Below are 15,019 nucleotides of genomic sequence, written 5' to 3'. Positions count from 1 at the left end.
AACAAGTTACTTTAAGGTAATTACTTCATATTCCTACATATGAAATTACTTCATATTCCTACATCATACAGCTAACTCTATGTAGACACATTGAAATGACTATGTTGAAACTCCTTTATCTCATAGTCATGCTTCAAGGTTCAGCTTTCAGCTCTCCTAGCCCTCCTAACCCTCCCTATGTAAGATTTTCAACTATTAGATTACATGAGTGGTCTAGTCCAGCTACAGATTGGAGTTGATCAAGAACTTCTATCAATATAAGTAAACAGAAAAGTCAGGTAATGTAAGCAAAAGAGCTGATTCAAAAAGACGCAATCTCATACAGAATAACCAAACAGAAAGGCACCGATTGATATTGGATGCTAAAAAAGAAAATCGTTATGTCCATGCATCTATCACCAATTTTGAAACTTTGAAAAAATACGTACATAGTAAAAAATGTTGCCAGAGAAGGGAAGGCGGAAGCAAGGTGACATATGCAATTGGACAGAACATCATGAGGATAAAGTTGAACCATCAAGTCAGGAGTCAGGACACAGGAACAAAACATAACATCATTTCTAAACTGGATAGAGTTTGTGCATCAAGCTGAACAAAAGCCATAGGTCATAAAGTGTCAATATGTTCAGCTATAAAGATACAGAAGGTATGCGGGAAAGCAGAAGGCTAGACAGGACGCTTATTCAGCCATTCAACGGTCAAATTGCTACCTAAACAACAAGTTACTTTAAGGTAATTACTTCATATTCCTACATATGAAATTACTTCATATTCCTACATCAAGCAACATGAAGGAGAAGCACAACCATGAGCCAATGTGAAAGAAAGGTAAATAAATCCTTTAAGGTAATGATTCACACTAAAAAACTGATTTCATACTGGAAGAGCACAACCAAAATGTTTCAAGTGTAACTCATCAAAATACACTCTTCTATGAAACAAACAAAATCATCCTTTAAGGTAAAGAGTTACACTCAATGGGGGTAACAAGTCTTTGCTTTTCTCGAGATGGAAGTCAGATATTGAGGACTTCATTTGGTAGTACATCTAGGTCAGGATCTCCTTCATAGTTCATGACACTAATAATTACTAAGCTAATAAATTAGTACTACATTAACCATCTGACATCTCTAAAGAAGTAATGTTAACCACTGATTCAATCAAAATAACCACTGATTCAACCAAACTACATATTCTGAAAATGATACATGGGCAATCTAAATAACCACTGATTCAATCAAAAAAAAATTAAGAGGATGCGAACGAAATCAACCTCCAGTATATTAACAAAAAAAAGCGAACAAAAAAATAACCACTGGGCAATCAGCAGTATATTAACAAAACCAACGAAATCCTCAAAGTTAGGAACAATAAAAAGATCAGGTATAACAAGATCAAGCAAAATTAAGAACTGCAATGAATGAAAACGCAAATTTTAGTACCTTTATTTTGAGCAGCAGTAGGGATGCGAACAACCTCCAGGACGAGCAAGAACAAAGCAGCAATTGATCGAATTTCAGTTTCAATTTCAGTTTCAATTGATCGAGATTCAGCAACCAACGAACACTAGATCGAAATTCGCAAAGAAGAATGAAGAAATCAAATTCAGTTTCAGAGGAAATTCGCAAATAATGAAATTCAGCAATCAATGACGTTTCAGAGGATATCAAATTGGCAAAGAATGAAGAATAGGGTTTTGTGATAACAAATTCAGAGGAAGTGAAGGTGGGAGTGGGAAAGTTGAAAGTAAATGAAATTTTTTATTTTTGATTTCCCGGCAACTGCGCCCTAATATTATTTCATCAATTGCGACGGTTGAAAGTAATATCTATTGCGACGGTTGAAAGTAAATGTCTATTGCGACGGTTGAAAGTGGTCTATTGCGACGGTTTAAAAATAACCGAAGCAATAGGGTCCTAACTGTCGCAATAGAGTATCTATTGCTACGGTTCATAACTAACCGTCGCAATAGATAGTCGCCATTGCTCGTTAATGTAGTAGTGATATATACATATATATATATATATACATATATATATATATATATACATATATATATATATATATACATACATATATATATATGTATATATATATATATATATATATATATATATATATATATATATATATATATATATATATATATACATATATATATATATATATACATATATACATATATATATACATATATATATATATATATATATATATATATATATATATATATATATACATATATATATATATATATACACACATATATATATATATATATATATATATATATATATATATATATATATATATATATATATATATATATATATATATATATATATATATATATATATATATATATATATATATATATATATATATATATATATATATATAGATATATATATATATATATATATATATATATATATATATATATATACATATATATATATATATACACATATATATATATATATACACATATATATATATATATATATATATATATATATATATATATATATATATATATATATATATATATATATATATATTTCTAAAGTATGTCTATTTGAGGTGTACAAGGATAAATGGTCTAGCCATTTTATCTATTGAAAAAAATATGTTGGAACATATTGATGTAGGTTCGATTATTAGTGATTTTGCTTCTAGAAATGCTCGTAGAAAGTGTTTTATTTGAGTAGTTAGAGAATGTTAATATGTTTTTGAACCTTTTATGGATCTTTGCGTTTGACATTAGTAGAATTTTCAAAATTTTGTTGAAATTAAAATTTTGAATTGCTTTATAATATTTGAAGGGGTGCGGCGATAAGGTCCCCTGCATCTAATCTCACCCCTAGGCCACCAAAAATTTTGAAACGGGCCTGCCGAGGTGGTTCTTGGCACCGGTAAGTAGGTGGCCCAGTCCAATTGAGGTAAACTAGTTTGCGATTTCGCAGTTCGATTACTGTTCACGGTTTCACGGGTTTAACAAATTTTTTTGAAACCTTAAAAAGGTTCATGGTTCCAGACCTACCCTGTGGCATCACTATTGAAACACAAGACACGTGTTTTTAAACTTACGTCTACTAAGAACTGAAATGATGATCATAAAAACTACTAGTACCATTTAATGGGATAAAATCTATAACATAGGAAAAGGCAAAAGCTGAGTATGGTGAAAGTGAAATGACCTACGACTAACAAGACAAGAGTATGAATAATGAACCGTCTAGTTCAAGTACGTAACGGGGGAAATCTCGCGCCGTCCGGTGTTTGTCCAAAGCGTGTGCTGGGAAACGGAAGAAATACAAAACAGACTTGAAAGCTTTTATACTTGACTGCCACGTCTATTGAGTCTTGACAACAAAGTTTTTGTTACTATATCTCTCATAACTCGCTGCTTATTTTGTAACAGTTATTGTCTAACAACTAAATGAACTAATAGTAAGGACACAATTGTTCTTTTCTTATGGCCCTACGCATGTATCTCTCATTCTATTATATGAATATTAATTTTTGCATTTAATTTACCTCTTAGGAGTTGTATTATTAATTTGTAGTTATTTAATAAGACACAAGATAAATAATAAATTGACCGAAGAAATACGAGTAACAGTTAAAATGAATTTCTATATAAAATAAAAATGATTTGTGAAAATCATTAAAAAAAAGAGAAAATAGTGCATACCACATGCCAGGGGCAGAACCACTACTTACGAATCTTGTTTATTTTCATAAATATTTAAAATTGAGGCCATTCATAGAAAGAGAGATTTTCTAAAACTAAAATAAAAAATAAACAAAATTTTAATTTAAAGTACTAGAATTGAATAAATTGTAAATTATTCTTATATAAATTAAGTTAGTGATAATTGTTGTTTGACGGTTGTTTAAAAATTAAAAGATGTAAAGAAAATATTTGAAAATTAAAGAGTTGTTTTTGAATGAGATAAAAAAAAAGAGAACAATGTAATTAATAGGTTTTGAACTTATAATCTTTGATATGTAATGTAAAATTTCTACCAACTACCCTACCACAATAGTATATTATTTAAATATGATAGTTTGATATGATGCCCTTTAGCTTTAGGGGGCCCTATATGGTTGGACACACTGCATATCCTCAGATTCGCCCCTGCTTACTTTGCTATAATTTTCTTCTTAATATGATAACTAGGAAAAATAACTTAGTCCGAATTCGGCTCAGCTTGTCAAACTCATAAGTTAAGTCTGACTCTGAGTTGGAGTTGGGTTTAATTTGGAGTTGAGTCGAAGTCAAATCATACAAAAAATCATACAATTAGACTCGACTTCGAATCCGACTCCAATCCGACATCGAAAATCCAATATGTAAACTTAAATTGTTAATTTAAGCATTTGATGTGAGTATGTTCATTAACATGGTAAGATAAGTTAATGTGACTGATGGTCACAAGTTTAAAGCATCTTATATGGTGAGTGGATACTGATAGGTTCAAAGCATCGTGTATGGTGAGAGTGTGCTACCTCAACACTTCTGGCCTACTTTCACAAGATTTTAAACTAGTAGTTGAATAGGTCACTAGTAAGAGAGCTAGTTGTTATATATATATATATATATATATATATATATATATATATATATATATATATATATATATATATATATGTATGTGTGTGTATATATATATATATATATATATATATATATATATATATATATATATATATATATATATATATATATATATATATATATATATATATATATATATATATATATATATATATATATATATATATATATATATGTATATGATCAAAGAAGAAGAATTTTAAAATAAGAAGCATTAGAAAGATTTTTGTTTGATTTTGTTTTGTCACTATATATACAAAAAAGAATACTATGTTATAAAGTAAGAATATTCTAAAAATTTATGTTATAATTACTTTTTTGTGTAACATAGTTACTTTTAAAATCATGTATTTTCGGCTCAATTGTTACCCTAAATGTTTTTATTTTAGTGAAATAAAAGATGTAGAGTCATTCTTACCCTTCTTATTTTCAACACCCTTCTTATATAACTAATTTCGAGAGTTCTATTATGAGCTAAAATTTTTAGTCAAGTTAATTTAGGTATATTTAATATAATACATATATGTGAAGTGTAGAATATTACCTAAACTATTTCACAAATTCTCATGAACTATTTCTATTAGGCTAGCACAATATACATTTATATACTATCTTAAAGTACTAATTATGTATGACCGTAAAGTGATCATTTATAATTATAAATTGATCACTTTTTATAATATTAAGGTGACCGATATAGTTTTAAATGATCATTTACAATTTTAGAGTGATCACTTAGAGAAATAGGCAAATTATCTAAACTGACGAGACTGTCTCATACTAAACAAGCTGAAACTATTATTATGAGTTGACATCCATAATCAATCTCCAGCTCATCTTGTATGAGACCGTCTCACCATGAGACAAACTCATATAATTAGCTCATTTCTTTAATTGATTATTTTAGAATCTTAAGTCATCGTTTTAAAGTTATTATTAATCACTCTAAGACTATAAACAATAATTATTTTAAAATTGTATGTGATTACTTTAACATTATAAGTGACCACTTTAAGACAAAAAACATATATTGGGCCGGCTCAATAAAAATGGTATGACTGTGAGATCGTCTCATTTTAATTAGTGATCAATCTCCGATTCTAATCCAATGCATAATCATCTATGCTCCAAACATGAATTTCAAGTACTTGTATAAATAAAACGGCAAGTGATAAAAACTTAAAATAAGAGAGAAAGAAGTGAGGTGCTTGGAGTTAAACTAAGCTATGACTTATATCATGTTTGCTTCACGTAAGCAGCTTAATGTTGTTTGCTTTTTCGCGTGGCTTTAAAGATTTCTCCTCTTCTTTCTTCCTCTTCTCCCTCCCTTTCTTCTTCTTCTCCTTCATCTACTTAACTCGATCATCTCATTTCATACAACCCAAATAAAAAAAAAAAAAAAAAAAAAACATTTCGATTCATCCTTAAAAACCTAACCAACCCAATAAAACCCTCAACTACTTTATTACACCCTCATCTCTTATATCAACCCTCAAAATTGTTCATCCCCAAACAAAACAAATCTCATAGAACTAAGAAAACCCTAGGTATATCATATATACATTTATATTTATATATATCATAATCACACAAAAAATCAAAAATAAAAATTAAAAAAAAATAGGTTGAGTTGTAATTGAAATGAGTATTAGTGGAAACGTCGGAAGTAGCGTGGGTGGGGGTAGCGGAGGGAGTGGTGGATCTGGTAGTTGTGGTGGTGGGGGCGGCGGAAATGGAGGTCCTTGTGGAGCTTGTAAGTTTTTGCGTAGGAAATGTGTAGTTGGGTGCATATTTGCACCTTATTTTGATTCAGAACAAGGTGCAGCACATTTCGCAGCGGTCCATAAGGTGTTTGGAGCCAGTAATGTGTCCAAGTTGTTGCTACATATCCCTGTACATAAAAGACTTGACGCTGTTGTTACTATTTGTTACGAGGCTCAAGCTAGACTTCGCGACCCTGTTTATGGCTGTGTTGCTCATATTTTTGCTCTTCAACAACAGGTATATTTTTGTTTTAATTTTCTGGGTTTCTTTTTTTTTTTTTTTTTTTTTTTAATTTGTGGAAATATAAGTTTTATGTTGTTGATATATTTAAGTTAAGAAAATATTGAGTTTCTCTTAATGGATGATTCCATGATATTAAAGAGCATTGTTTTTTATAAGTCTTCCACAAAATCCAACTCTGAATCAATACGATTAACAGAGATCATATGAGGTTTAAGTCTTGTTTTGATTTTTAGAAAATGCAATCATGAAGTAATAACATGATTAATAGACTTCGAAGTTGTATTATACAGTACATTATTTGTGTTTTGATTTCCACAAAATTCAATTCTGAATAACATGATTACTAATAGATTTCTACAAATTCCAGTTCTGATTAAACATCATTAATATGGGTAATGTCTACCACCATGCACAATCATCATATATCATATAATCTAAAGTGTAGGTGGTTTTATTCTAAAATATCAGCCGTTGGTTTTTATACTTATTAAAATGAATAAATGTAAAAATATTTTAAAAGTTGTATATGACTTCGAATATTTTTATTTTTACACAAAATAAAAATAATTTCTATGTATCTAAAAACCATTTCATATACTCCCTCCTATTCAGCTTATGTGTCCCATTTTCTTTTATAGTCAAGTCACCTTAATTGTCCCATTTCTATTTTTGATATAGGTTTTTGACTTTTTATGCCCTTAGTAGTTTTATCCTATTTTCAATTATAACCTCCATTACCCATACTAATTTTTCTCTCTTACATTAAAAATCCATAATACCACTCTCTTTCCTACCCTTAGGGTCCCACTTTTGACTCTCCTTAAAATCCGTAAAAAATCAAATGAGACTTCTAAGGTGAATAGGAGAGAATATTAAATTATAGTAGCTTTTAATTAAATTTATAGGCTCTCCAAATATTATCATATAGATATGGTAAACCAGCGTATTAGTTTTGTTTTGATTTCCACAAAGCTCATGTTAAATTAACTCAATATTAATAGACTGTTCAAATGTTTACGTAACTCAATATTAATAGACTGTTCAAATGTTAACGTTTGATTGGTAAATCTTGTGAATGGCTATAGCATTTAAAAGTGCATTACATAACATTATATTTGAATTAAATTGTTTCATGTAGAAACACATAAGTTATTTTGGCTTTTTATTTTCCTGATAAAATAAGTGTTAAATTCTTAGCATGAATAAGGAAGAAGAAACAATGAAAATTATTAAATTCCACTTGCATATGAATTTCGGTTGCGTAAATTGATTTATACATTTTTAAATAAATTTCTTAAATGATTGCATGCAATTTTTTCTTAATTACGAATTTAGGCGAAATGTGGCTTTTGTATTCAAGTAACAAGTCTATTCAACTTCATTGAGATTTATGAGTTAAGTATAAGGCTTTTTTTTCTTTTTTTTGTTTAAAAAGAAGTTACTCCTCAAATTTTGAATTCTTAGAATTGTAAGATACCATATATCAAAATTAACATACAATTAATCGGTCCCTTTTCTTCATCCACTAAATCCCTATAATTAAAATCATCAACATTATTGCATGTCCTTGTTCATGAAGTGACATATATTATTTTTAGACAACAACTTGTTCCGTTTCATCTCACACCTTCAAATTAGATATCTATAAATAGGTAGATCATTTAAAACTGAATTAGGAGAATTAACGCTAACATTTATAATTATAATTTATATTAATATACTCTATAATCTTATATAACCTTATTATCATTAGGTGTTGCATATAGTGCTATTATTTAATGAAAGGTAACCTACACTAAGTAACTTCTAAGCAATCTAGTTGAAATTATGTTCAATGTAGTATACAAGCTAAGTTAATGATAACATTGACAAATAACAAATAAAAATCAATAAATTAAAAATTAACCATAGGGGGAAATAAACTAATATTACTATATTTTATTGTTTATGTACATCCAAAACTTTCACAATTATAGATCGAAGGTGTAATCAGTATTTGTTTAAATGGTTATCCCACTAAGTTAAACTTTCTATTAAGAGGTCAAGTTTGTATCCATCAAGAATGTTTCAAGTACATAAATTACACATAAATTAGGCTAATTACCTTCTTATAATTGTTTTCGTGTTAGCGTAATATTTTGTTTATCTGGTGTTATCTTATTATTAAACAATCACTAAGCTAAGGTATTTTTTTATAATTAAAATTTATATTATATTCAGTTTCATGTACTTTTTTTAAATAATGAGATGGTTAATTGGTTATGTTGTTAAATGGCGTTACTGGATTCAAAACGTTTCTTATTTATTACTTTCCATTTGTATGTTCCCAAATATTTATATTCGTAAGCAGATACATTGCTTTAATGAATTTAACTTTTTTATATTTTTTTGTATAACAACTTTTATTTTAACTTAAATTTTTCTGAGACCGTTTCCATATAATTAACTTATTTTTCTAATTGATTACTCTAAGATTATTAATGATCACTTTAAGATCATAAGTGACCAATCTATGACTATTAAAGGTTATTAAAATTGTTATTAATCATTTTAAGATTATAAATAATCACTTTAAAACAATATTTTTATATTGGATCATTCACTTTAAAATAATCACTATTTCATTTAAAAATTTGTAAATTTTTAATGTCAAAATTTAGCATCTTCACATATCTAGAGCGGTCAATTGTTTTTAGCTATTTTATTGATTTTATAAACAGTAAGAATCATAAGAATGTTTATTGATGTTGTCACTTATTTATCCAAGTACTAAATTAAGGATAGATGTTTGTTCATTTTAATGTAAAATAAATACATACCAAAATTAACTCCTATGTGTGTTTGGTTAGCAGAAATAATTTTTATATTTTGCTTAAAATAAATTACATAGGATAAGAACGGTATTTCCTTTCTTAATACTTACATCGTAAAATCAATGTTCATTATTAATAAGAAATTTCAATGAATTTAAACAAAATTAAATTAATCAACATTTAAATGCTACATTAAAAAGTAATTACTTATAAGAACAATATGAAGAAAAAATCCGTTAAACTTGAAAGTCCGAGTAATCGTAATAATATACTCACACGGGACATAAGGGTTGCATAGTATTAGGCAAACCAGTAGAAAAAGAGGAGAGGATTGGAAAAGTAATGATTATGGTGCGGGGAAACAAGACTTGAATGTGTTACTGAATTTGAGGATACATTTGGATTGCCATAAAACAAAGAAAAAAAAAACTTGATATGGTTGGAAAATCGAAAATTGCAGCTAGCATTAATAATATTTGTCTATTATTGTGGTGTTTAAAGGTTGGTTAGCCAATTTTTTTGTGCTAGATGAATTTTGCAGGTATTAAGGAATTGGTCGGTCTTAGTTTTCCTTTTTATTATCTTTAGAATATTAATACAAGTATTGTTGATTATTCTTTGATTTAATTATTTACATATTTATTCTGTTTGCTTCATAAAGAGCCAGCTTTACCCTAGTTTATGCATCCTCATTTATATGTTTGTTAGCTTACCCATCTCCCACATGCTTCATCAATGGTATGTATGTAGGGACATCGTGTATTTATGTGTTCTTCTGACTTTTAACTGAATTTTCATTCTTATTTTCTTTGTCTTGAGTATGCCTTAAGGCAAGTTGTTACCTCGAATTTATTAAAATTTAATTTTTTTACTTTTCCTTGGTTATTTAATACTAATATTAATAATAAGGAAAAATACCGTTAATAATTTAACTTTCAACTTATTTTTATAATAATATTAACATTTGATTTACAATGAATAATACCAATTATGAGATTTATTTTCCATCAGCATTCTTAACTTGTTAATAATCTACGTACAATTATAGGTAAATCACCCAAAATAAGGAAAATTAAACTAAAGTCTAAACGAAAAGTAAAAATGTAGAATAATTGATATATAAAACTTAAAAACAATTATAACTTTCTTCATCAACCATTTTCATCACTGTTGTTATCACTATAGTAAACTTAGTGAAAAATATATTATTCACGAGAAATTTTCTAAATAATAATAATAATAATAATAATAATAATAATAATAATAATAATAATATTATTATTATTATTATTATTATTATTATTATTATTATTATTATTATTATTACTATTATTTGATGAGATAGTAGATATCAATTAACTTAGCTCAATGTTGATATCATACATATTATTAAAAATGTTGAAAAATGATCACAAATATTATCTTTTAAGAGCTTTGACAAATCAAAGTATTTTAATGGACGATAGTTGATTACATGGCAATATTACTTGATTTAGAATCTGATTTTTTTTAAATGAGGGATGTAGAAAGCTTTTAATTTCAGTTTTCATTACTTGACTCTCTTCGTCCCTTAGGGTGTACATGTTTGGATGAAATGAAATGAAGGGAGAGAAAGGGGAGAGATTTAAAGGAAAAATATTTAAAGGGGTATAATTTGAAGGGATTAGATAAATAATTTTTATTAAGTTCTAAATCTCTTGTAAGTTAGAAAACTACAGCATAATATACTTTTAGTGAGAAATATTTAATGACATTTAATTTAAATGCTGCTATTTTAAATTTCTAATGGTATATATATTGACTTTAGTGACATTTATGGGACCACTTAGCAGCATAATAAACAAAGCATACTAAAACTTTGCTGGATATAGGATATAATGGCATTTCTCATAAACGTCACTATAGGCTATTGTGATAATTACGTATGTCACTTAATACCAAATAAAATGTTACTAAATCATTTTATAATGAAATTTATACAACAACAATTAAACACTAAAATATAAATTTGTGACATATTTTTCAATGTCGTTAAATATGTGTCACTAAGAGTTAATTTTGTTGTAGTAGAAAGATTTACTGGGAAAACTTTCATTTTTCTTCCATTCCTTCCTAAACATACAAGAGTTATTATTTTTCATATTTCTTCTCTTCCTTTGCCTTCTTCCATTCCCCTTTCATTTATTTCTTTTTTCTCAAAGATTGCTATCTAAATAGCGTACTAGTCTACCGTAAAACGAAAAATTAATTAATAAATTATCATTGGATGAGTTAATTTGAACACTTATTTTTGCAGCCCAAACTAATTTAATTGAATTAATGAAATTCATTTTCTAAATTCAATACTTATGATATTTAAATTTAACACTAAATCATAAGTTTATATGAACACTAAATTTTTCAGCCCAATCCAATGTATTGAAATGATGAAACATTCCCAAATCGTATTTCTATTATGCCCCTTTTAATTTGTTACATTATAAAGAAGAAAAATATTAGACTTGATGACCTGCTTTCAGTTCTTTCAAATAAATTTATGACATACCAACTAAATTGTTAGCTTTCTAATTATTTCAAAGAGAAAAAAAGAAAAGCAAGCTTCTATAGGGATTTGCATTTTGCTCATTTGTTTACTTGTTTAAATGCTTATTAAAGTACTATGTTACCGTATTCATGCATGAAATAAAAAATCTCTATAGATTATCCTCAAAGTAAGGTAGAAAGAGATTGAAAACTGAACATGAAATATTAAGATTAACTTGAAAGCATACTTTGGATTTTATATCAAGATTGTCTTGAATCAAAAGTTATATCTTCACCCATTTCTCAACATTTGTTGGCCTAGGTGCAAGATTAGAAATAGGGCCCTTTCAAATATTACAAAACAATTTAAAATTTCAATTTCAAATATGGAAGAGATGGAAGAGTTTACATTTGTTTTTGAGAAAGATGCGTATAAATCTTTCTCATTTACTATACTTGTCGGACAATTATTCCTTTGCCAATAATATCCACTACCACTCTTAATTCTTTATCTTTTTATTTTTTAATATTTAAATTTAAACCTACCGAATTTCTAAAATATGTGGCCTTGGGCCTTTGCCCCACTCGCCCCTGGCTAGATACGGGCATGATCTTCACAACTTTTTTCAACATGTAAAGTAGATGGTGAAGATGGTCTCACAATGAGACGCATTTTATACATGATTTTAAAAGCTTAATAATACAAATTCTTAACATATAGACTTTGTGTTTTGAGGTTATTTTACTAAAAAAAAAGATCTCTCATTAGACTAGCTCTAAAATTTATTAATTAGAATTTTTCTTTTTTTTTTGTTTTATTCTCAACTTGTGCACTAGGTGGTAAATTTGCAAACAGAGCTGTCATATCTACAAGCACACCTTGCAACCCTAGAGGTACCAACACCACCGCCACCGCCACCACAACCACTTATGCCACCACTGCAATTATCGATAGCTGACTTACCGTCGACGTCCACTGTCCCTGCAACCTATGACTTGTCTTCGCTTTTTGACCCAGTGGTCCAACCATTATGGGCCATGCAGCAGCAACAGCAACCACAACAACAACAACAAAGAGGCTCTATGGATCAACGCTCATATGGTACAAGTAATAGAGGCCCATTAGGAGGAGGCGATCTCCAAGCAGTAGCACGGGAGCTTCTGCATAGACATGGATCTCCAAATATTGGGCACATGCACCATGATCCATCTCCTTCATCATCAATGTCTAAATGAGTTAACTTAACTCAGATTAACAAGTATTTAACCCGACTCAAGACGTTTTGAGATGGTTGCATTGGTTTAGAGAATTTGAGTTTACATCAGTATAATTTGGATAACTGGGTCTACCAATTGTTATTACTATTTAGATACTTTAATTTATCTTTTCTTTTGCCTTCTTGAATTTTATTTTATGCTTTATATATGTCAGAAATTTTTAAATTTTCGTTGATTATAAGTAGGTATTAAAAGTTGGTGAATCTTACTTTTATTTATCCAAAACAGTACAAGAGAGGAAAGTTTGTGAAAGATTGCTTAACTAATATGTATTTCAATTAAATTGTTCTAAAAGTATATAATATTTTATCAGTGGATGGAACTAATAAACTTTGCATATCTTTAACAACATATATATTTGTTCATGTTATGAATTAGAGATAATTGATTAGGAACTAACTAAGAATTAGTCAATGGTTTGCCTTAAGAAATTTTATGCCATGGTTTAAGGGTTTGTCCTTACTATCTGACTAATCTTGCGATACGACTACCTTGATGTGTTTGACCTACAAAAGTAACAAAGGTTAGGAAGGCGTAGAATGGTTTTTAGGGACCTTGATCTCTGACAACCAAGTCAGTGAGATTTGCATAAGTGCAAATTGTCTCTTAGTAGAGAGTAAATATTAGGGTTTCTTTAAGACATGAGGCCTAAGTATTGTACAAAAATTCTTATTTGTCTTATAGAATAAATATGTTCGTCAATCGGTAAAATGATTTAAAATTATAAATGGAATTTGCTCTCAATAAATATTGCTTGAAGATTAATAAATCTTTGATAGCAAAATGCTTTAACTATGGAATAATAGATACCTGAAAAGTGGTGTATGGAATAATAGATACCTGAAAAGTGGTGTAGTAATGGGTTATTTATATCTCATCATATTATATCCTAGGAATGTCTGAAATATCCTTCAGAGTTTATGTCGTTATTAATTCCTAGGCACTATCCTTGTTGAATTCGCTAAAAACTATGACGTGGCCACTACTTAATAGTAGCTCCGGTGCATTAAATACAAGGAACAACGTTGTCCTCTTTTGGGGGCTAATGCACGGTATTATCAGAGAAAGGTGTCTCTCAGCCTTACCATTTGTGCGACCTATGTACTATAGATTTTTATAATTAATGCATCGTCCTTGTTATTATTCTTTCAAGATCATTCCATGTTGTATAACTGTAAACTTTGACTTAACAATAAGTATTTGCATCCTAATTTGGTTATCCTAATCCAGATACACACAATTTTCCCACCCAGACCTTTAAATTATATGACATGATTCATGGGTCTAGACTTATCTTGTATTTCTTGCTTGAATATGTATTTACTCCATGCCTTTGAGTCAACCATGTACTCTATACTCTAGATCTTTGTCTTTAATTAAGGTTCTCTAAGTTCATGTTGTAACTTGGAACATACTATCTGCATGTTGTAATCAAGATCCTCTTCAATCAGGACCCTCGTTTGGAGACTAGTCACCTAGCTTAGCATGATGCTTCAAGCACTGGATCGCTCTAAATATAACTCGTGCCATTTCTTTGAGCATGATTCCCGAATTTGCATTTAGTTTTTGAATTCCCTTATAATTGATTTCCAATGGTGGATTTGACGTCTCTTTGAAGTAAAACTACAAATTACCACTTGAACGCGACCTTATCATCATGTCGTTTCATCAATGCACGTCTCTTCCCTGTCCTCCACTTCTATTTTTGAATTTTTTTGGTGATTTAAAATTTCCTCACTTCTCATCATTTGAAGATCTTCGTCCAAACCTACTC

General features: G+C 28.7%; 1 protein-coding gene across 1 annotated transcript; it reads left to right on the top strand.

Moving 5' to 3' along the window:
• Nucleotides 1-5,839: 5,839 nt before the first annotated feature.
• LOC130811450 (LOB domain-containing protein 18-like) lies at nt 5,840-13,531 on the top strand. Its single transcript, XM_057677775.1, has 2 exons — nt 5,840-6,625; nt 12,805-13,531. The coding sequence occupies exons 1-2, from the start codon at nt 6,266-6,268 to the stop codon at nt 13,201-13,203; spliced, it is 759 nt and encodes a 252-aa protein (XP_057533758.1). The 5' UTR covers nt 5,840-6,265; the 3' UTR covers nt 13,204-13,531.
• The last annotated feature ends 1,488 nt before the right edge of the window (nt 13,532-15,019 follow it).

The sequence above is a fragment of the Amaranthus tricolor genome, chromosome 4 (assembly GCF_026212465.1).
Source record: "Amaranthus tricolor cultivar Red isolate AtriRed21 chromosome 4, ASM2621246v1, whole genome shotgun sequence".
In the NCBI taxonomy this organism is placed as follows: Eukaryota; Viridiplantae; Streptophyta; class Magnoliopsida; order Caryophyllales; family Amaranthaceae; genus Amaranthus; species Amaranthus tricolor.
The sequence above is the reverse complement of the archived record's forward strand: the minus strand, read 5'-3'. Positions and strand labels throughout refer to the sequence as shown.

Excerpts from the sequence above, each read along its gene's own strand:
- LOC130811450 (XM_057677775.1), top strand. The coding sequence starts at position 6,266 with ATGAGTATTAGTGGAAACGTCGGAAGTAGCGTGGGTGGGGGTAGCGGA. Across the intron at positions 6,626-12,804 it reads TTTTTGCTCTTCAACAACAG|GTGGTAAATTTGCAAACAGA; the intron begins GTATATTTTTGT and ends CTTGTGCACTAG.